General features: G+C 42.0%; 1 protein-coding gene across 2 annotated transcripts in view; it reads left to right on the plus strand.

Annotated features, from left to right (window-relative positions):
* The window catches only part of SAAL1 (serum amyloid A like 1), a 266,162-nt gene that overhangs the window by 177,604 nt on the left and 65,181 nt on the right, over nt 1-23,377 (plus strand). For both annotated transcript variants that reach the window (XM_086956068.1, XM_086956067.1), the window contains one exon: nt 19,871-20,059. In XM_086956068.1, coding sequence (XP_086812194.1) covers nt 19,871-20,059 — 189 coding nt within the window. The remainder of the gene's footprint in view (nt 1-19,870; nt 20,060-23,377) is intronic.

The raw sequence follows: 23,377 nt of genomic DNA on the forward strand, positions 1-23,377 counted from the left end.
CACGCTTCAAAGCACTCTGTATTGTCTTTAAAGCTGTCAATGGGACAGGTCCTGAGTTCCTCAAATGTAAACTTTCTTGGTATGTCCCAGGCAGAACACTACTGTCGACTTGGTCTAAACTAGTGCAAACTCCCCCGTTTAAAAAAACTAATTGAGGAGGCTGAAGTTTTGTTCATTGTGCCTCAAAAGGATGGAATGAACTTCTTTTCCAACTCAGAAATTACCCAGATCTCATTTCCTTCCGTAGGGGCTTGAAGACATGGTTCTTCTCTCACTACTAGGCCTTATGCTCCTCAGGTAACCAGTACTTAGCGCCAGGACACCCTAGGGTAACCATGCACTCTATAAGTATAAATAACATAACATAACATTCTCTGGAACAAATTCTCTGTCAGGGGGCATTCATTTTTCTTCCAGTTGGTACCCATGAAGTTTTTTTGCCTCAGCCAAGCAGTTCCACATCAGTACTTGATCAACCTTAGATTGCTATTTCATCAATGGGGTGTGCAACCAAAGTAGTATATTATATTTATGCATTGGGAGTGGATATCTTGAGGAGTATAGCTGCTAAGATTATATCTCAAAATGGTTTAATGAATGGACAATCGCACCATATATGTTAGAAATATTCCAAAATCCCACATTTCTTCCAACAGAGTGCCGACATCTGGGCGTTTAATTGTTTTAGCTTCTTTAGGTAGAAATAGCAGTTATATGCTATTTTATAGCAGTCTTTTCTACCAAGTGTGCTATGTGTATTTTAAGCAAAATTTCTCCAGACGGCTGACCGCTGTTTGTCGTTTAGTGATTCCCCAATCATCCATGACCAATAGACCTCATAGGTGGTCTCAGGATCTGCTTGCGGTCTTTAAGAGAAAGCGTTGTAATGCGACCTTTTGCAGTTCCTTCATTTTCAGTGTTTTTCAAAGGGGTGAGGGCCCGAGAGACTGCTGTTTTAATTTCCGGGTGCATCACCCAATGTCTCAGCTATAGGTCAAGATATTGTTTTACAGCATGAATCCTTTCCTGGATTCACATGCTGTGCATTATTCTGCCATCTAGTGGTTGGGTACGAAATTGTCCTTTTCCCCAGCTTTTGTTGTTCTTGTATGTAGCGGCCATCTTCGGATTCTTTTGTCCACCGTTGTGTCTGGACGAAATGGAGGAGCTCATGATGGGGGGGGGGGATTCAGACTTTGGAAAACTTAAAAAAATTCAGGAAATACAGAGAAAGCTACGAGTTGTCAGACCGAGAGAAGGAGTAGACAAAGAGAGAGAAGGGGATCTATCACACTCCCCTCCCATGGGGGGGACACTGTCTGAGTCAACACGTGGAAATGAATGAATCAAGGCAGGGGTCATGGAAAAAAAAATCTTTTAAGTTCTACCCTAACAGCCACCAGAAATGTGTACACCAAGACCCCTCGAAATCTGCAACCCCTGTCTACCTAAGGACCACCGCAAAGAAGATTGCGAGGCCTGCACCGCGTTCATACCAAAGACCCTGAAGGTACGTCAAACAAAGGCTAGAACACGATAACACCATGTCCAAGGAGCAGAAAACACAGATGTCACTAAAGGATCTTGGACTGTCCAGTGACGACGAAGACAAGAATGTCGAAGAGGCAGAAACTACACATGAAGTTTCGGACATCGAAAAAGCGAAGGTTTAAGGCAGAAATGGCAGCATTCCTTCAACGCAAGAAGGAGTTCGACGACACCTTAAAGGAATTCAGAATTCCAAGTAAGCCCCAATCCCTCTTGACGCCGAAGAAGAGGAATCAGCCTTAGAAGCTCCGCCACTCCCGAAACCCCATCCAGAAGAGGAGATGGAAGAGGACTTTTACGAAGCAGAAGCGGAAGAAGCAGCAGGAGGAGTAGAAGAGGAGTCGTGGATCGACCTCGAAATGGAATCTCCAGAAGAAGATACAGATACATAACTCTCAAGGCCATCACCACCTGACGACCTCACATTGTACAATAGCCTGCTAAGAGGAGCTGCAGACACAAGAGAAAGGAAATATCATGTTTTTTTCCTGGAAACATTAATGCCTGTTGGTAAGGGCAACCTATACCTACGATGTTACCTAGCATTCTCGACCAAGTTAAAGAGACCATTAAAGAGCCAGCCACAGCCAAAGCAATCTATCCTCGGTGGAAAAGAAATGCAAGCCCTCAAAGTTTCAAAATACATCCAGGGGAACACCCCAGCAGACTTCATCATTGTTACCACCGCAAGGAGGAGGAGCAACTCACACACACCTCAAAAGGGCCCCCACCAGAAATGGAAAGCAAGAGACTAGACATGGTGGGTAGAAAGATGGGAAGAGAGGCGGCAATACAGTGGTAGATTGCCAACGCGTTGCTAAATAGATATGGTCACCAACAATGTGACAAAATCGAATCACTAATGCAGAAACTTCCTGAGGAGGACAGTAAGAGAGCCAAGGCAATAATCCAAGAAGGCAAGAATATTGCAAACACTTGCCTAAAATCTGCACTAGATGCAACAGACACTCCAGTATGCAGACTTGCACAGGCACAACATTAAGGAGACATGCCTGGGTCGGAATATCAGACTTCAAACACGAAGTACAAGCTTCCATTATCAACAAACCCTCACATCAGAGGCACTATTTGGGCAGGCGGTGGATGAATCCTTGCAACAGATTAAAAAAGGACAACGAGATAGCTAAGGCGATGGGAGCCTTACAATACAGAGGTGCATTCCGGAGAGATGGAAACACACTCATGACCCACAGGCAAGAACAACAGAACCACGCACAAAACAGCTTACAAGTCACACTACAGACCTCATAGCAGTGGCAAAATCTTGCAAGGTGGTCCTGTTGTGCAAGAGGAAGATGTCAAACCTCCCAAGGTGGAGGAACTACCAGTAAATGACTCAACAAATAAAATAAGCCCCCACAAAACACTCATGGGAGGCAAGAATAGGGAACTACCCACAACGGTGGACAGAAACCACCAAAGACAATTGGATTTTAAATGTGATGCTTCATGGATATTGTATAGAATTAATCAAAAAGCCACCACCAATCCCATTGAAACAAAAGAGATATCAAAAGGTGTAATTCATACAACTCGAATATGATGTCAAAGAACTTAAAAAACATGCAATAGAAAAGGTACAAGTAAAGGAAAAGAACAAAGGTAATTACTCATCATACATCTTCGTTCCAACGCAAGGTCTTACCCTAAGACCAATACTGGACCTCCAATTCATAAGCAAATTCATCCACACACTGCATTTCAAAACAACACCACCTCAAATAGTAATTCCTCTCCTACAAAAAGGAGACTGTATGGCATTGATGGATCTAAAGGACGTTTATCTACACATACCCAGAAACCAAGCACGCAAAAAGTACCTGCGATTTGTATTTTAGAAAGTACATTAGCAATTCAAGATTTTACCTTTTGGCATAAAATCAGCACCAAGGGTTTACACCAAATGCCTCCCAGCGGTCACAGCTTTCCTAAGAAGACAGGGAGTACATGTGTACCCATACTTAGATGACTAGCTGGTAAAGGTAAAAACAAAGCAAAAATAGCAAAGGAACTTTTAGACCGTGATCACAATCCTTGGAACGTGTAGGGTTTTCCCATCAACCACAAAAAAATCGTCCCCGCAACTGGAACAAAATAGATTTTCCTTGGGGCCACACTGAATTCCAAAATAGCATGAGCATAACCAACTCAAAAAAGAGTGAAAGCTATATAATACATCAAACTCATCGGTGCCAGATGGGTCAATCTCTGACCGTGAGGACAATTATGAAGTTAATGTGCATCATGCATCCCACTCATAACCCACGCAAGGCTGCATATGCAGAAAAAGAAGCAGAAGAAGAAGAAGAACAGTGGAACCTCCTGTCTAGCAGCACCTAACACGATCTTTCTACTCTATTAGTAAGTTACCCACTGTTTAAGGTGGGAGCTGTGTGCACACTGTTCGGTACCCACCGTCCCTGTACTAGTTCCCAGCCGGGACTTTAACAATTTTTAAAGCAAAGCAAAGGTGCACCACCCAAAAGTTCTATCAGCACAATCAAGTCAATTGTCCATAACCAAAAATTAAAGAAGTCTTCGGTATTTCTTTTTTCTTTCCTTTTTTCTTTGTTTTTCCAGGAAAAACACACAAACACAGCTTTCAACACAACGGACAGCCGGCGTGTTTCGTCCATTTACAGGACTTCTTCAGGGCATAGAATTCAGATAGGGTCAAGCCCCTCCAGGCGTTTTGAAAAGAGCGGGGGTTTTCTTTCTGGATATCGTTCCCCGTCAAAAAGGCGGTATTGTAGTGAGAGATGTAATACTGTACGTATCTCAACAAAAGTTAAAAATTGACCAGCAGGGCCACATCCAAGTGTAAAGGTGTTGTTTCCCATCAGCGAGGGGTATTATATTTGAGAGATGTTACCCTGAATATTTCACGATAAAGGCTAAAATTGACCTGCAGGGCCACCTCCAAGTTATACGGTTCAAACGAAATTCAATAATGGGAAAGTGACGAGAAATATCTTACAAAAAACGGTTCTATTAACATCTCATCATGCTCATGAAGAGATCCCTTGATGCAGGATATATTCCTAATATAGCAGGAACCGTATTCCACCTAAAACATATTATATACAATGATGGCGTCCCCTTTCAGGTGAGCTCGAAGATATTAATCCAAAAGGCATCTCAATACCAGCCAGAATGCAGGCATGGTAATAAAGGCAGGTGCAGCGGACTGAAACAGCAAAAAAGGCTGCATATGCGTCCATTCCAAGAATGGTTAGACAACAATTGATCACAAGCCACTGGCAGTTGGGAGGATCTAGTGGTTTTTACAGCAAAAATACAAAAGGAGATACAATGGTAGACATTAAAGATCATAACGCTAGGGAGACCATTCAAAAATCCAACTCCAACGTTGACCCACAACACTTGCATCCAACAAAGGATGGGAAGTACACATGAGCAACCTGGAAGTACAAGGCCAATGGAATTAATCAGATGCTTTAAAACACATCAACTTCCTGGAGATGAAGACTGTGTTCCTAGCCCTGAAAGCTTTTCAGGCACACATAACAGGAAAGACTGTATTAAACCCATCGATGCTCGTGACGGAATGGTTCCGTCATGAGCATCGGTGCCCCTGTGCTCATGACTGAACCATTCCGTCCTGGGGCCACGGGCACGAAATCCCTCTGCTACAGACAACAGAGGGATTTCCTTTTCTCCCCTGTGACCTTGGGAGCTGGGAAAGAGCTTCCCCAGCTCCCAAGGTCCCCTCCCTGGTTTCTGTTCAATGACGATCAGCGTGCACCTCGACTTTAGGCTCATTTCTCTTTCTACATGCTCAGGGGGCTATCTCAGCCCCCTGAGCACGCAGGAAGATGGGAGAGGTATCATTGGAAAGGGGAGGGCGATCCCCAAGCAGGGATCCACCCACTAGACTCCAGGGAAGGGGGGAGTGGCCCCTTGGGCAAGGGCCTTCACCCCCCCATCCCCCCCCACCCCATAAAGAAATTTACATTATTCAGTCTTTCAGGCAGTAGGCCCAAATCTGACCCCCAGGGGGCAGAAAGCCCACTATACACCATGGATTTTTTTCTTGCAATTTTTTTTAGGGTGGGTGATGCCCGAAACGGGCACGTCAATGCCCCCACCCTGCCACCATTACAGCCTTTCTACCCCTCTGCACCCCCAGAGGGGCAAAAAGCTCACTAGACGCCAGGGATATTTTGGGGCAAATCTGACATAAAGTGGGGCTGCCCAAAATGGGCATACCAATGCCCCCACCCCTCCCCACAAAAATTACAGCCTGTCTGCCCCCCGTGGGGGAAGATGGGGGCATTAGCTCCCAATCTGCCCGCGGGGGGGGGGGGGGAAAGCCCAGTAGAGGCCAGGGGTTTTTGGGGCAAATTTGAAATAGGTGGGGCTGCCCAAAACGGGCATGCCCATGCCCCCACCCCATCCCCCGCAACAATTACAGCCTTCCTGCCCCCCCCAGGGGGCAGATGGGGAAGTATCCCCCAATCTGCCCCATAGATAGATACCAGGGATTTTCTGGGGCAAATTTTTATTAGGGTGGGGGCATTGGCATGTCCGTTTTGAGCAGACCCCCCCCACTCTAATTAAATGTGCCCATAAAACTCCCTAGCGTCTAGTGGAATTTCTGACCCCCCTGCGGGGAAGATGGGGGCATTACTTCCCAAACTGCCCCGCCCGGATGGGGGGGGGGGGAAAGGGGGCAAAAAGACCACTAGACGCCAGGGATTTTTTGGTGCAAATTTGAATTTGGATGGGCTGCCCAAAACGGGCATGCCCATCCCTCCACCCCCTCCCCCACAAAAATGACAGCCTTCCTGCCACCCCCTGGTGGGCAGATGGGGCAGTAGCCCCCAATCTGCCCCCCGGGAGGGGGGGCAAAAATCCTACTAGACACCAGGATTTTTAGGGGCAAATTTTTATTAGGGTGTGGCATTGGCATCCCCGTTTTGGGCAGACCCCATCCTAATTAAAACTTGCACAAAAAACTCCCTTGCGTCTAGTGGACTTTCTGCCCCACCTGGGCGGTAGATTGGGGCATTACCTGCCAATTTTTTATTAGGGTGGGGGCATTGGCATGCCCGTTTTGGGCAGACCCCACCCTAATTAAAATTTGCTAAAAAAAAATCCCTCGCATCTAGTAGGCTTTCTGCCACCCCGGGGGGCAGATGGGGGCATCAGTCCCCAATCTGCACCCACTTGGGGGGGGGGGGGGGGGGGGGGGGGGGGGCAAAAAGCCCACCAGTCGCCAGGGATATTTTGGGGAAAATATTTATTAGGCTGGGGGCATTGGTATGCCTGTTTTGGGCAAACCCCACCCTAATTAAAATTTGCTAAAAAAAATCCCTGGCATCTAGTAGGCAAACCCACTAGACACCAGGGATTTATTTGGGCACATTTTTATTAGGGTGGGGGCTGCCCAAAACGGCCATGCAAATGCCCCCACCCCTCACCCGCAACAATTACAGCCTTTCTGCCCCACCTGGAGGGAAGATGGGGGCAGGAGCCCCCAATCTGTCTCCCCTCCCACCCCCCACCGGGAGGCAAAAAGCCCACTTGACGCCAACGATTACGCTGGCTTCTGTATGTGTGGGGGTGGGGGCTGTCCAAAATGGGCATACCAATGCCCCGACCCCCCCAAGAAAAATAGCCACAGTGTTTCTGCCCCCCTTGGGGGCATATCGGGGTAACCCCACCCCGAAATCCCCCCCAGGGCGGCAGAAAGCCGACTAGGAACGCATTTGTTTTTAGCAATATGCCTACCTGTGGATTTGGGCCCTAGCGCAGCCGGCACATAGGGAAACCTAGCAAACCTGTACATTTTTGAAAACTAGACACACAGGTCAATCCAGAATGGGGTGACTTGACTGGCTCTCACCAGGTTCTGTTACCCAGAATCCCTTGCAAACCTAAAAATGTGTCCAAAAAAACAAATTCTCCTCACATTTCTGTGTTGGAAAGTTCTGGAATCTGCGTGGATCCACAAAATTCCACCCACCCCATGTTCCTCAAAGCCTTCAGAGAAAAATGGTACCTCACTTGTGTGGATAGGCCTAGTGCCCGTGACAGGCAAGGGCCAAAAACCTATTGAGGCAACATCAAAATTACCTAACACAAAACAACCTGGTTTTGCAAGGGAGGATCCCATGAGTTTTTGGCCCCGTGCTCGACGGGCATCTAGGGAAACCTACCAAACACACACATTTCTGAAAAGTAGACACCCGGGGGCTACCGAAGAGGTATGGCTTGCGTGGATCCCCCAACGTTCCCTTACCCAGAATCGCTTGCAAACCTCAATTTTAGCTGAAAAAAATCAGTTTTTTCACACATTTTTGTGTGGGAAAGTGTGGCATCACCGGGCTCACACAAATTTCCTACCACCCAGCGTTCCCCCAGGTCTCCCGATACAAATGGTGCCTCACTTGTGTGGGAGGCGCAAGTACCCGCGACAGGCAAGGGCCCAAAACGTAGTGAGGCGACATCAAAATTGCCTGTCTCAAAACCACCTGCTTTTGCAAGGGTGATCACCTCGGTTTTTGGCCCCGTGCTCGACGGCCATCTAGGGAAACCTACCAAACCCACACATTTCTGAAAAGTAGACACCTGGGGGCTTTCAAGGAGGCATGGCTTGCGTGGATCCCCCAACGTTCCCTTACCCAGAATCGCTTGCAAACCTCAATTTTAGCTGAAAAAAAATCAGTTTTTTCACACATTTTTGTGTGGGAAAGTGTGGCATCACCGGGCTCACACAAATTTCCTTCCACCCAGCGTTTCCCCAGGTCTCTCAATAAAAATGGTGCCTCACTTGTGTGGGAGGCGCAAGTACCCGCGACAGGCAAGGGCCCAAAACGTAGTGAGGCAACATCAAAATTGCCTATCTCAAAACTACCTGCTTTTGCAAGGGGTCACCTGGGTTTTTTGGCCCCATGCTCGACGGCCATCTAGGGAAACCTACCAAACCCACACATTTCTGAAAAGTAGACACCTGGGGGCTTCCAACGAGGTATGGCTTGCGTGGTTCCTTCAACGTCCCTTTACCCAGAATCCCTTGCAAACCTCAATTTTAGCTGAAAACAATCAGTTTTTTCACACAATTTTGTGTGGGAAAGTGTGGCATCACCGGGCTCACACAAATTTCCTTCCACCCAGCATTCCCCCAGGTCTCCCGATAAAAATGGTGCCTCACTTGTGTGGGAGGCGCAAGTACCCGCGACAGGTAAGGGCCCAAAACATTTTGAGGCAACATCAACATTGCCTATCAAAAAATGTTTTGATACTCATTTTTGGTATGTAGAAACCAATTCCTAGGGAGCTATGAGATTCATACACAGTTTAATATCAAGAGAGTCAGTCAGAAAAAAACAGTAAATAGTTAAAATAAAAGTTCTTAAGTTTTTATTAAATTGTGTTTACAATTCTCACTAATGTTAACCCCTTCCATGCTCATGACGAGCTCGTCATGCAGTACAGTGCTCCTGTGCTCATGACGAGCTGAGCTCGTCATGACCACACCTGTTTTTATTGCTGTCCAGCACAGCAAGTGAATATCTCAAGCAGCGATGTTGTTAAAAACAACAATCAATACAATACATTACAAAAAAAATAAAGAAAGTATTTCTACTTTAACCAAGGTACAATTAATACAAACAAGCATAAAAATGCAAAATCAATTAATACAATTATTATAATTTTAGCTTAAAATCTTCATGTAGTAATTGAACTTTTCGACTCGCATTTCGGCGTATAGGACGCCTTCTTCAGGAAATTACCACACCCTTCAAGAGATAGGTTAAACATAGACAGCAATTAAACAATCTTGATCTAATATTTTCAATACATAGTTCTCATTTTCAATACATAGTTCATATTTATTTCACTTTTATGTTGCTAAAAACATAAAAATTATCTAAACTATGTGAATTTAGGACTACTTGAGAAGGACACGTACTTAATAATTCGTAGAATAAACCTCTAACTGTACGATGAACAGGAATATTCTTTCAGACTTGATATAGAAATTTCTGAAAAAATTGTAATAAAAAATGTACAAATAGATATTTTTAGAAACAATACCAGTTCGTTCAATTTGCTCTGTTTACCTTAATCACAAATCTAGTGATAGAAAACATATTCACTTACTATAAAAACACTAGTGGCTGATATTGGGTTGGATAGGTGGATACTTGTCAGGACAAAGCGCCTTATTCTTGCAACTCAACCTCCTATTTCCTAGGGAGATGGTATATAAAAAAAGTCATATTCTATCTTATGACTGTATGGTAGTCATGATGGCTAAATACACGGTTTAAGAACACAGAAGAGGTACATCATAAAAATGTAGGGACATTGCCTAATTTAATCAATATACTGACTCATATAGATCAATTCTAAAAATGTGAGTATACAAGCCTTAATGGCTTAATGGCTTTCATATTGATAGCCACTTCTGTAGAAGCAGCATATTGATATTGAAGACTACATAGTATTAGTCTTTATGTTACCTAAGTCTGGCGGAGTTATGGATGCCTCCTTATATGTTTTTACTTCTTGGTCTGGTTGCAGTGCATTGCCTGCTGTTTAAAATAAAAACAAAAGGCAAGATCTTAAAACATTTTAATTGAGTATTAGCATCAGGTTATAATTATCGTTGTGGCCTATTTTGCTAATCTAAATAGCACATGTTAGGGTGTTTTAAAAGACGTTATAGTTATAATTGTATCTAGTATGGCTAATCTAAAATGTACAATTGTATCATTCTGTGTGGCCATGTAGCGTGCACTCTCGTTATCACCTGAACATTCTATTATAGTGAAATCTAACTAATAGGATTGAACGGCACATTGGCAAGTATCATGTGGAAGTTACGCGATGTAGCACCTTGAGCATTTTTACAGTGTTTAAAACGCTCAATTGTTAGATGGCTACATCCCGATAGCGATAGAAGGCTGATACAAACAGTCAATAAATCAATATATGACGTCTATGACAATTGCCGAAGCACTCAAACGAGATACATGGTAATACTTTGTATATAAATGCAAATACCTATATTACTGAGCCAACGTCAGTCACTGCAGTGTGTTGATCCTTTAATTACTGCTGGGACTAGCGTCAGGCTGGGTCTAGCATCAGGCTGGGTAATAGTGATCAGGTTCCCTATATATATAAATTTAAGAGTAGGACACATTAATTTCTAAAGAATGATAACGTTATTATGACGATCAACATAGTTGAAAAATCGCGACATAATGCTAATACTCTTCATATGATTGACGATGCAACTATAAAAGCGAAAATTAGCTGTTTTAAGATATTCAAGGGAATAGAAATGTTATTTACTATGTATGTATAATGTAGCATTCCTGCTACTGGCACTTAGATATTCGCGCAATAAATAATTACATATCCCTAATGATCCCATTTTCATGGGTCTCTTAAAAATACCAGGGAATGTCGCTCATATATGTACTAACTTGTAAAAGATGGAAGAGCCGGTAAACTCCTATTCCACGCGATTCAGTTTCTCTGCTAGTGGCGTCGGATGGCGTCTGCCTAAAATGGTAGCCAGGGGTCAAAGGGCTTAACCTGTGGCTGTATTCCTTTTTATTCGTCTTTAGCGATCATGTGTGCATCCATGTGATCGGGCTACTGATCTCACGACGAGATACAGGTATGGAGTCTAAAGACAACAAAGGATAGAAACTGAAAAAATACGACGTCAAACTATACGACGTAAAAGAGATAAAAGGCTTTAATCATGCTAACTTGTAAATAGAAAATATCTTACTTTATTATTATTATTATTAAAATATGGCCATATTTAAACATTCGAAGGCCTTAATAAATTATGTCAAGTTCAGGGGGCCCTTGTTAACTCCCGACATTGATACTCATTTTTACCATTAACTGGAAGGAGGCTGAAAGCACTAAACATAGTAAAAATAGACTATGTCCCAGAAAAATGCCAAAACTGTGTAAAAAATGTTGGTTCTCTGACAAAAGACTGTCATTCCCTAAAAGCTGGGAAAATGGTGATTTCAGCCCCACAACCCCTTATTTGATAATATTTGCAGGGAAAACCCCAGAGGCTTTCATTTGTAGCCCGTTTTTCCAATTTTTCTGAAAAAAACAAAAATTTTACTGTATTTTGGCTAATTTCTGGGACCCCTCCAAGGGAATCCACAAACCCTGGGTACCTTTAGAATCCCCATGATGTTGAAAGACAAGGACGCAAAATTGGCGTGGATACCTTATGTGGTCAAAACGTTACACGGGCCTAAGCGCACACTACCCCAAATAGCCAAAAAAAGGCTTAGCACAGGAGAGGAAAAGGCCTAGCAGCGAAGGGGTTAGTACAAACAGACAACACAATATATTGATGTAGAAGTGCTCAGGCATTGTATAATCTGAAGAACACTGGATGTTTGTATATTTTGTCATTTTGAAACAAAGTATCTTTGTTGAATCTCTTTTAAAGCGCTCTGATACCCTCGGGTCTAGCCAGCGCTACATAAAACTCATTAAATAAATAAAATAAATAAAGTTTTGCCTGAACAGACAGGGAGGCACAAAGTTATTCACACTGAGCAAGCTAACACAGGAGATATGGAGTTGGGCAATCTAAAGGAAGATCAGTTCACAAACGATTTACCTCCCAGGGAAGGAGAACACAGAGGCAGACAGATTAAGCAGACAAGAAAGCATGTCACTCGAGTTGGACTGAAACAGGAAACTCTGGAAATGATCTTCAAGATCTGGGGCAAACCAACAATCGACTTGTTCGCAACTCCAGAGAACAAAAAATGGCAACTTTTCCTATCCGTTTCAACACCAATCGGAAGGGAATGCTCCATCACTAAACTGTTCAGGAATATTTGCTTATGCCTTTCTGTATATTCCCCTATTTCCCAAGATAATGGAGAAAGCCAATCAACAGTGGACAGATCTCATTCTAATAGCCAGACAATGGGCCTATCAGACCTATTAGAATTATCCTGGGGACAAGTTATCAAGATCAAACCAGAAAGGGATCTACTTAAAATGCAGAAGCGGAAGGTATACCTCCCGAAACCAGCGACTCTCAACCTTGCAGCCTGGTGCCTCAATACTTAGAATTCAGACTTCTGCAACAACCAACTAGAACTATGGAAATACTGAAAGAGGCAAGGATGCCTCCCACAAGGCAATACTATGCAGCAACATTGAGAAGTTATCTCTACTGATGCACAGAAAATAAAACCATGAAAACAAGAAAGTCAGTACACTGCACTAACATACCTCACCTATCTGCTGGACAGCGGGATAAACAATTCAACACTTAAGGTAAATCTGGCAGCATACACCAGAGGTGCAACAGGTAACAGTCTATTCACCTTCCCTTTAATCAAAATATTCCTAAAGGGTTCAAAGAGAAATGCACACCCAAAAGCAGCACTAGAGCCTATGAAGAGACTAAACAGAGTACTAACGCAGTTCATACAAAACCTTTTGAACCTATGCATAAAGCAGGTCTACGAACTAGTACTCTAAAACAGCATTCCTAATATCCATCATAACCCTACATAGATTAAGTGAATGTCGGGCATTAACAATTCAGGAACCATACATGCAAATACACAAGGACAAAGTGGTTCTCAGGACAAACCCACCGTTTTTTATCCAAAATAGTGAGCAACTTCCTTGTCAACCAAAGCATTCTACTACCAGTATTCTTTAAGGAACCACAAACACAAACCGAGAGAGCCCTACATAGCCTGGATGTATGGCGGGGTTTAATATACTACTTACAAGAAACTAAATAGTTTTGCAAAGGAGATCAATTGTTCGGCACATACGCATGGTCATCATACGTTTTACCAGTCACAAAAGGAACAATTGCACAATGGATAGTAAAAATAATACAAAGCTGCTACCAGGCAGCAGGAAAGACACTTACACCACGGCCCAAATTACATTCCACAAGGAAAAAGTGTGCAATTGTAGCATTCCTAGCAAACATGCTGATAGACGCAATCTGCGCTGCAGCAATTTGGGCCTCCCGTCACATATTTGCAAAGCATTACTGTGTGGACATGCAAATGAGTAAGGAAGCACAAGTAGGACAGAGTACTGCAACACCGGTTTGCAAGTAGTTCTTCATTTCACCCCAACCCACCCAAGAGAGTGGATACCTCTACATAATCTAATGCACAGCATGTGGATGCAGAAAAGGATTCACCCTGCAAAACAAAATGGTTACTTATCAGTAGGAGTAGTTTTGCAGCCTGAAGAGTTTTCTGGATTCACATGCAACCCACCCACCTCCCCAGAAATGGGAGGCAATTGCAATCAGGTGGGGAGTAGAAAGCAGACAAAAAAGCAAACAATTGGAAATTCTACACCAGAAAAAAGAATCCGAAGATGGCCACTAGTACAGGAACATCCGGGGTGCTGTCTGATGTCACCAAATGGTGGTCAACAACACCCACCAAACAAGCATTTGCAATGCAATCGGTCTCGCCTTTGGGACCTTGTATGTATTTAGCTATGCAGCACATTAGCTTGGGTGCTGAAACATCCACTGTTCTTTACCATGGAGGGAAAGTAAGCATCAAACTGCATAACACACCAGATATGGGAACCAAGTTGCCAGAATTTTTTTTAAAAGAAAGTCCCTCAGCAGAAAGCAATTCTGGTATTTTACTGTCCTCTACTGGTCGTTTTCTATCAAGACAGTTAAATAGAGGCAGTTAAACAGAAAAGAAGTCCCTTAGCATAAGCAGACAAATCCTAGGGCTGACCTCCAGAGCCCACAAAGTACATACACATTACACATATAAGTATACACTAAAGTATACACAAGAGGTCTCGAATACTTGACCTAAAAACAAAAAAAACAAAAAAGGCAATTTCGGACCCAACCACTAGGTGGCGGAATAATGCACAGCGTATGAATCCAGAAAACTCTTCAGGCTGCAAAACTACTCCTACTGGTAAGTAAGCATTTTGTTCTAGCTCATCTACGGGTGGTCGATAGACTTGGGTTTCCATGCCAGATCCCAAAACGTCCCTCCAGAAGTTGCTCTATCCTTATGGAGCAATACTAGGACTTGTTATGAAAATCAAGGATCCTGTAACTGTTATTAATCAGTTGCTGTAATCAATTGTTGATTTGAAAAAAGTCAAATGAGATCAGTATCTACAATGTTACCACACTAACATAGTAAATAACTCCAAAAACCAGGATTTTGTTTTGTCTGAAAATTAATATTTGTTTTCAAGGCAAAAAAATATATATACAAAACAGAAATATTTTGATAAAATAGGGTGCATACACAGATATTGTTTAGATATTCAAGGTACAGGTTATTATCCCCTTTGGTCTATCTAAACAGAAAATCCAAACTGCTAATACAACATAACATAATGATTTTGGATAGCAGGAAGGGTATCTAAACAATATTCTTAATAAGAAAAGTATGTTTTGTCTCATGATTGTGTGAAATAATAACCAACTGCTCCGAGGCACACATTGCTCTTATGTGGAAACATATTAAAAAAACAAAAAAAAACTAAACCTACTGTTGGTATTCCAACCTGGTTTCTTCAGATTGTCCTAATACAGGTTTGATGGCAAGACTCTTTTATAGAAGATGCACAAGCACAGAAAGTAATTCCGACTGACCAGTGTGAATCATTGGTCTTCTCACACACTCACTGGGGGGCCTCCTACAGTTTCAATTTCCCTGGCATCCTTTGTTGCCTAAGTTGGCACTCATCTGTTTCTAAAATGACCAAATGACACTTTTAAAGGGACACATACGTAGGCTGTATATTTCAGTAAAAATTGGTCAAGTTGACTCAAAGTTATGATGTGCTTTTCCTTTCCACTAAAATCTAAGATCTATCAAAAATCCAAATAGGATACCCTTTCCAGTGTAATTGAAATGATGTAGGATCACAGGACAATGCTGATTGGATTTCATGTGGGCTTTGACTATTCTTCAGAATGAACATGAAATAACGTGTATCTGTGTATTGTAATCTGGTCTTGCACTTTAATAGCTGGGACAACCTGTGCCCCGCTTTGTATTCCCCTGAATAGCTACTTCCAAGACATTTTAGATTTGAAATTTAGTTCCAAAACTAAATCTAAAAAACATTTTGCAGGCATGGCCTTCTTAGTTTAATGATCGTTGTAATCCTAGAGATCCTGTTTTCAGAAGAAGCTGATTTAAACTGAGGAGATTATAGGGAAATTGTAAACATGCATTTTTAATGTAGGTTACTGATAATGTACACATTGTGTAGCCAATCTTAATATCCGTGAATCTCACTGTCTCTCGATTTCTTCAGACATCTACCTTATGGGAATGTTGAAATTTCCAGGATCACAAAATTTCCTGTCTCACAAGTGCAAAAAATGTGTGCTTGAAATGTTTTACAACTCTTTTTTGTCGATTTTATAGAAATAAGGCAATTTGCAAACGTCAAATATCTGATATGGATCATCAAGAGTGATCGCTGAGCAATCACAATAACATTTTCATACATATATGTAGTCCTAATAGTGATGTTTTCACAACATAGTCCATAGTTTAAGATATTAGTGCTAGCACCCCCTTGATATATAAATGTATTCTTCCAAATGGACACAGTAGTCCATGCCTTGAGTCCCGTCCTTAGTCGAGGGTTCCTGTTGGATTGCCAGTGACGAGCAGTGTCCCTTTTGGATATCAATAAGACCATTGCCAGAAATAATCTGATGTCCATAAGTCCCAGGAGAGAGCCATTTTGGGATCAAAGACAATCTGTGTGGCCTCCAGTTTCATGTTTGCGGGACCAGTATCAATGTATAACCGGGCAGTCCAATACTGTGTGGTAAAATGTGCACTTTTCTTCCTCCATTTCTGAGATAGCACAGATCCAGTCCTTGCTTCATTCTGCGTAGCCTGGTTGGGCTGTGACAATATTTCAGGTGAATAAGCAGAATGTGATGAACACTGTGTGGACCCTAGGGGCCATCTTCACTCTCAACTGTCCAATTAATCTAGCTGCCCCACATCCTGAGAAGAGCATTGTCGTAGGTTTAGGAGGGGTCCCGGGGTGTTTCTAACCAGTGCCCGATCATTCAAAGATATGCTCTTATCCTCTAGCAACTCCATTTTAATTCCAGATTCAACCAATGGGTTGAGTGTGGTAAGGGCTGTGAGGCCCTTGATCTGGGCTCCCAATGCTTGGCGGATTTACAGGTATATGTAGAATTATGTGTTTGGCATGCCATATGTTTCCACTAGGTATGTAAATGAATGAAATTGATCTTCCCAGATGTCACCCAACTTTGATGTCCCAATCAGAGCCTGTGAGCGTAAGCCGGGCAGTTTTGCTATGTTTTTGATGCAAGCACCAGGCCCCAATTGGGTCTTTGCAGACAGGTGGCAACATGCCAACATTTTAATGCAGTTATTGTAACATGTGGGATGTTTGGCCATTTGTCTTGATCACAGAGTAGATGCAGCACTCCAATTCTTTCAATAAAGTCCCTCAACTTTCGAGCCATTATAGGGGTCATCATGATCAACATAAAGCATTATGAGGCGGCACTTTAATCAGGTGCAGTAATGTAATATAAATTCATGTCAGTCTGAGCCCCCCTTTGTATGGAGATAGCACATATTACCAAAACATTATTTATTCTAGGTTGTTTCCCTGCCCAGAGAAATGTCAAAATTACAGATTGAAGCGACTGCAAAGACATCATTGGGATGTTGTGTGGTAATTTTGAAAACACAGCAGGCTGGAGACTGGAGAGAGAGTTTATTTTGTAATTTTTGAAAGTAGGGGACCCCTATATATTAGACAAATTTTACTTGCTATACATAGGGAAGTAACTTAGGTTGAAAAAGGTCTATAGCCAAGTACTCAAATCTCATAAAAACAGTGTGATATTTCTAATGGTAAGTTTCCAGTGTTTTAAGTGAAAAGGTCACCAACAGAGCCAATATAGAAACAAATTATTTTATTTATTTATTATAGAAATTAGTTCCAAAAATATATATATATCTCTCTTTTAGTAATATTTTTGTAGTTTTTTAAAATTGATTTTTTCTTATTTTTGTATACAGTTTGTTAAATCATTGATAATTCATATACATTCATTCTGCAAATACTTTTAAACACACAGTGAATAGAAAAAGACAAAAGATGTTAGCAATACGGCAAGGTGGATCACGACGCGCGTTTCGGCCAAGTAGCCTTCTTCAGGTGGCCGTGTATTGCTTTGGAGGCTATTTGAAGGGGTCTTCAAATAGCCACACTTTACTAATTGGTGCGTTTTCTATTTCTGTGTAGAATTATGTACCTATAGTATCATGATACTGCCAGAATGTATGGAAATGGCCGTCCCAGCTATGAGTGTCCGGGTAGAAAGCTGATTTTATGATTTACTTGCTTCTTTGATTATCTTTGATCGTGGGTAATTTGCTGGATAGGGTAGCTTTCAGGTAGTTTCCACTTAGGGGTTGATTTCTTTAATAACGATATTCTAGACAGTCAGGATGTCTGGTGGACAAGAGGCTCAGTTCTATCGTTTACGGGTCCGTTTCTTGGACGATTCACAACGTGGGTGACGGACAGGAGCCTCTTGGTGTTAATGCTGCATCTCGGCTGGTCTGGCGTGATGTGTGGTAGCTTGCTGGAGAGTTTATTTTGAACAGGGTGCCTCTGTCCTCTACAAAGATGGCAGATGAGCTCTATGCCTTCATCTCCTTAGCAATCTTGGCAAAGAGTGGGGCTATAGTCAGATACCAGGTCTGATGTTCATACTATAAGTGCTCTATGCCCAGGTATTTAAAGTGGTCTGTGTCAAGTTGCAGACCAGCATACGTCCCCTGCTTGCCATGTGCACCCACAACTGGAAGTGCTAAGATCCAGTTAACAGTTAGGCCGGAGGCCTCCATATAGCTATAACATCTGCATTAGTCTCGGCATTGCTGACTCGGGGTTTTGAATATAGATTGCAATGTTATCGGCATATAAGAAGACTGCCTTCTAGAAGTTTCCACACTGGACCCCCTTCAACTGCTCATCCCCACGTACCTACTCCGCCAGCATCTCGATATTTAAAGCATAGATGAGAGGCAAGAGAGAGCCACCCACCCCGGTCTTGTTCCCTTCCATATGTTAATCGAGAGGAGAGGGACTCATTCACCATAACCTGTGCCCACTGGTGGCCTCCCCGAGGATAGATTGTTGATTGCCTCCAGTGTTTCATTCTTGCTCAGAGGTGCCTTTAGGGTTTGCAATCTAAAGTCAGAGTCTGGGGAACAATAGATCCTCTATGATGGTACTATCACTTTCGGCTAGGGGAGGCGGTTTAGCTGCATACAGAGAACTATAATAAGGGGCAAATTCCTTTCCAATATTGTCTGGGTCAATAAGGAATAGACCTGCTGATGCATTCAAGCCAGGTACCAATCTCAATTCCAAGACCCTGTTGGCTAGCTAATATAAAAATGTCCTGTCTTTTATCGCCAAAATCACAAAGCTTATAGTGCAAAGTCGTACACACTTAGGTGGCGGAGTCTAGAAACTTCTGCTTTAGAGTTAATGTAGACGTTCGAGGTGTTGCCGCTTTTCATTATCCTGCTCCATCTGAGCCCACTCCAGCCCACCTATAGAAGTCTTCAATTGAGCCACCTCTTTATTCTTCTGTCTCTTAGCCTTTAATAAATGCCTCCCCCCGTAGTACCACCTTCAGACCTTGCCAGAGTGTTTTCAGGGACATCTTGAAGCAAGAATTTAGTTGAAAATAGTTAAATATTTGGGATTGCATATGCTTAACAAATGGCCTAAACTTCGAAAATTGCATGTTGCAGCTGTAGCCGTGGGAGGTAGAAGGCTGTCCGCCACCCGTGAATGAGTTGAACTAACAACTGAAGACATTCGGGTTAGCTGGTTTGTGGTGAGATGACGTTTGCTTGGCAGAGTCGTTTCAAAATGTGCCTGCCACCTTGTACACCAGGCCACAACCCCCTCCACTCGGCTTTGTTACTTGCAAAAGTTTGATATGTTGTCCCATCGTTGTAAATGCCATAGGATCTAGTTTTTCTGATCACAGTTTGAGGTTTTATCTTCTTTTTCAAAACATTGAGAAAGTTGCTTAATGAAGCATTTTTTGTTGCCTATTATTGCTTAAGTGCCCTCCTGCAAGCACCAGGATGTGCAGGAAGGCTCTTCCATAAGCTATCCATCATTACTTTCCAGGACAGGATGCTAGTGTAAGGATCAGTACTGAGTTTTGGTGCTTAATGACCTCTTTTTCTTTCTTCAGTACAGTCATCAGGAGTTGGAAAGGAAACTTGGAGCTTACTATGTGACCTAACATGCAATGAGTTGTGCCAGGCTGATGATCCGCCACTCATCCTTCAGGAACAGAAGACTGTCTTGTCCTCTATTTTGGCCGTAATGTCAGTCATGTTTTCTTCACGGACTGATCAGGAATACATGAAGATTGAGACAAGTACGTTTTTTTTTTCTTCTTTGACAAAGCACTTATGTCATATCGGTAGAAATAGAAGAGTTTGAAGTGTTATTTGTATGGTAAACTCAGCTTTCTTTAGAAATATCTTAACGCCTTAGCTGCGGTCGTTATTTTGGCGCAGTGCTGGGCGTTCCAAAGAGTGGGCGGGGCTGCGTCGGCCGTTGAACTTTCGCAGCACCAGCCAGGTAGTGCTCGAACATTCAGCGGCCGACGGCAGCAGCTATGAGGCTATGAGACTGTTTCCGAATGATATTAAACCTATGTAGAATGTAATTCAACCCATGTTCGCAGTACCTCATATATGAAGTCTTTGTTGTACATATAAGGGCATGCAGATTCCAACTGAGATGTATCCCTATTTTAATGTATTTTCCAGTCACAAGGGCACCCCATAATCGCCACCATGTGCAGAGCATAGTATTGCCTCCTTGTGCACTTTATTCTAATTTAGGAAGGCAGTACAAGCCTTTGTTAAACAGCCTCCACTACTGCATGTGGCTGCTGTGTTCAGCAGATGTCCTGCATTACATTGTGAAGACAACAGGGAGTGTTAGGCATATGTTGTGGTCTTGGGCCTCTAGGGCGGGGATAGCTTCCTTCCTCCTCTGTTGGGATTCCCAGCCTTAGGACTGTCTATCTGTGTATTATATTTAGCAAAGATAGTGTGCTAGTTTAAGAAATTCCACCAAAAAGAGATCGGAAGGGTCAGGTTAGTGCTGTGATTTTCCCACTACCCTGCACAGTGGCCTTCACTGGGCTTACATTTCTTTTTAAAGTGGGTCTTGGCATATGTAAGTGAACTGCACTTCTGAATCCGTGTTGGAATGGTTACTGAAACTTTTGATCATGTGTTCAGCATCAAGAGAGGTGATTGGCACAGGCCAAACAAGCATTACAAGATACAAAGTAACTGTTTAGGGCTAGAGAAGACATGAACAATAGTGTTCATTACTAACATGCTGTAAGTACCTGCATGTGGGTACATTTCACTGTTGACATTGAAGAGAAAATGCCTTAGTCTGCATATGCTTACAAGGCATATCCTTTTATTGAAAACTAAGCTCTGTGTCTTCTGTGCAAAGGGACTGCATTGACCTTGTCATTCTACAGACAGTAAAATAATTAAGTGCCTCTGCAGTGAGCTGAAAGATTTGCTTTGCTATCAGGGATGGCCCTAAGCGAACTCTCAGCAACTGACACAGTGGGCAAATGATACAATCTGGGCACCCAAATCCCAAGGACAGAACGTTATGTCTTTTTTTTTAATTTCTTCGAGTTTGGTACCCTATCTAATTTGTTGCTTTAGGCGACTACCTACTTCATCTGCATGGATGAGAGTCGCCCCTGTGTGCTGGGCAAATAAACTGTCTGGGAAGGGGGGATGTTTAATTTATATTAATTTATTTCCGTAGATCTTGTATGTACAGTGTTTTACCTGTTTGTATACTTGCACAAACGGCAGACAAAGCAAAAGCTGATTAGTTGAGTGTATGCGTGGGAGACCAAATATCTATAGTTCCCATGCGAAAAACTGCGGATTTTCAAACTTTCCAATCTAAATAATTGTTAGGTTTGTCTTATCGATGCATGCACTTTTTTTTTTTTAGCAATAATGATGCATTATAGATGGAGATAGAGGAAAAAAGATAAGCCCCCAATCAGCCATTGTAGTTAGTTTCAGTCACAAGTTAGAGCAAATGTATTAACTGAAAATAATGTTTATTTACATATGTTTAAGTTAGCATAACTAGGCCGTCCAAAATAATGTACTGGTTCTGTTGACAGCTGATGAAACGTTACTTTTAAAAGTTGCACGAACAAGTTTCCTGCGTGCATGTTTCTTTTCCTCTTCTATAAAAGAGTTGAATGGGGTTTATTTCATGGTGCTGCTTCTCATACTGTAATACTACTGTGTGGCTTCGGAAGGAGGTATTTCGGAGATATTCTTTTAATGTTGCAACACTCAAGGCTGTTGCTGCTTGAAGCCGCTACTGTATTTCTATTTATTTGTTTTAAATAGCTTGTTGTTCAATATTGCAATGTAATTTCCCTTGTTTGTAGGATAAAGGGGATCATTATTTATTAATAATTTAGGTAGTCCCTAGAGTGGCCTGTTTTATGTAACATAATTTCTATAATGTTGATTGGTTTATGTCATGTAACTTTATTAGGTAGGCCCTATGATACCATCTCACGTTAAAGTTGAGAGCGTTCTTTTCTTCTGCTCTGAAACTATAAAATGTGCCTTTTCTGAAATGTGTGCACGGCCTTTTGCTCACTTTTACAAAGGCAGAATCTATGACCGGTCCGTTATTTGCTTTATGCTCAGAAAACCTTTTCATGGTTTCAGACCGAGCAGTTCCCATGTCAGACTGTTATTTGGTTCTGCACTTAAAATATTTTTGATTGCCAGAGCTTTTTGCCTATTTTCCAGAGGCAGACTTCCTCTTGATCCTCTTACTTATTCTATACTTATAATATTTGTATTCAGAGATCAACCTCATGTTAAACCTCTCATAATGAGTTATTGGTTTATTTTAAACTGACTGCCTTTTCTGTGTGTAGTATTTATTTAAAAGTATTCATCTTATAGAAATATTACAAATAACAATCACATATAAAACACATAAATCTCTTGTATATAACATTTGTTTTAAAATAGCCAACATAAATACATTCTTTTCACTTCTTGAAGACTAATAGAACTTAGGGCAGTAAACGTCTTATCAATACTGATCATTATAAATAAGAAGTACACAGTGCTTCATTGCTAGATAAAATGAAAGCAAATTATTTTCGCTATTAACAAACACCATAGGTTCTTTCCTTTATAAAAGTTCCTTTTCTGTTTAGCATTAATAAATCTTTCTACCACTATTGCAAAATCAAAGCTCTTCATTTCAATTTAGTGCTAATTTCTTCCATTCTTGATGAGACTCCCTGTCTTTTTTTTCAATTTTTTTAAAAAGGGCGAATAATTATTTTATTGCTCTTTAAAATAAAGGCAATCAAGAAACAAATGTATTGCTGTGTTTCACTCTGAGGCCTCATAAACAATAGCCTTTATTACTGCGCATTCTCCTCCAAAGGACAGGGATTCTCCAAAAAGGATCTATGCTTATTTGAATGTGCAATATTTGGTTTCTGATTTTCTTGTCTGGAATTTTGGAGTGGTAAGGAAAGTGAATGCATTAAAGATTTTATTTAGACAGCAAATAATGCTTGTCTACCGATAGCTGACCACTTGAGTTGTTTCACTAAGGAGAGTTTTCACCGTTCCCATTTTGATTTGCCTGT

Source organism: Lissotriton vulgaris, chromosome 2_1 (genome assembly GCF_964263255.1).
Source record: "Lissotriton vulgaris chromosome 2_1, aLisVul1.2, whole genome shotgun sequence".
Taxonomy (NCBI): Eukaryota; Metazoa; Chordata; class Amphibia; order Caudata; family Salamandridae; genus Lissotriton; species Lissotriton vulgaris.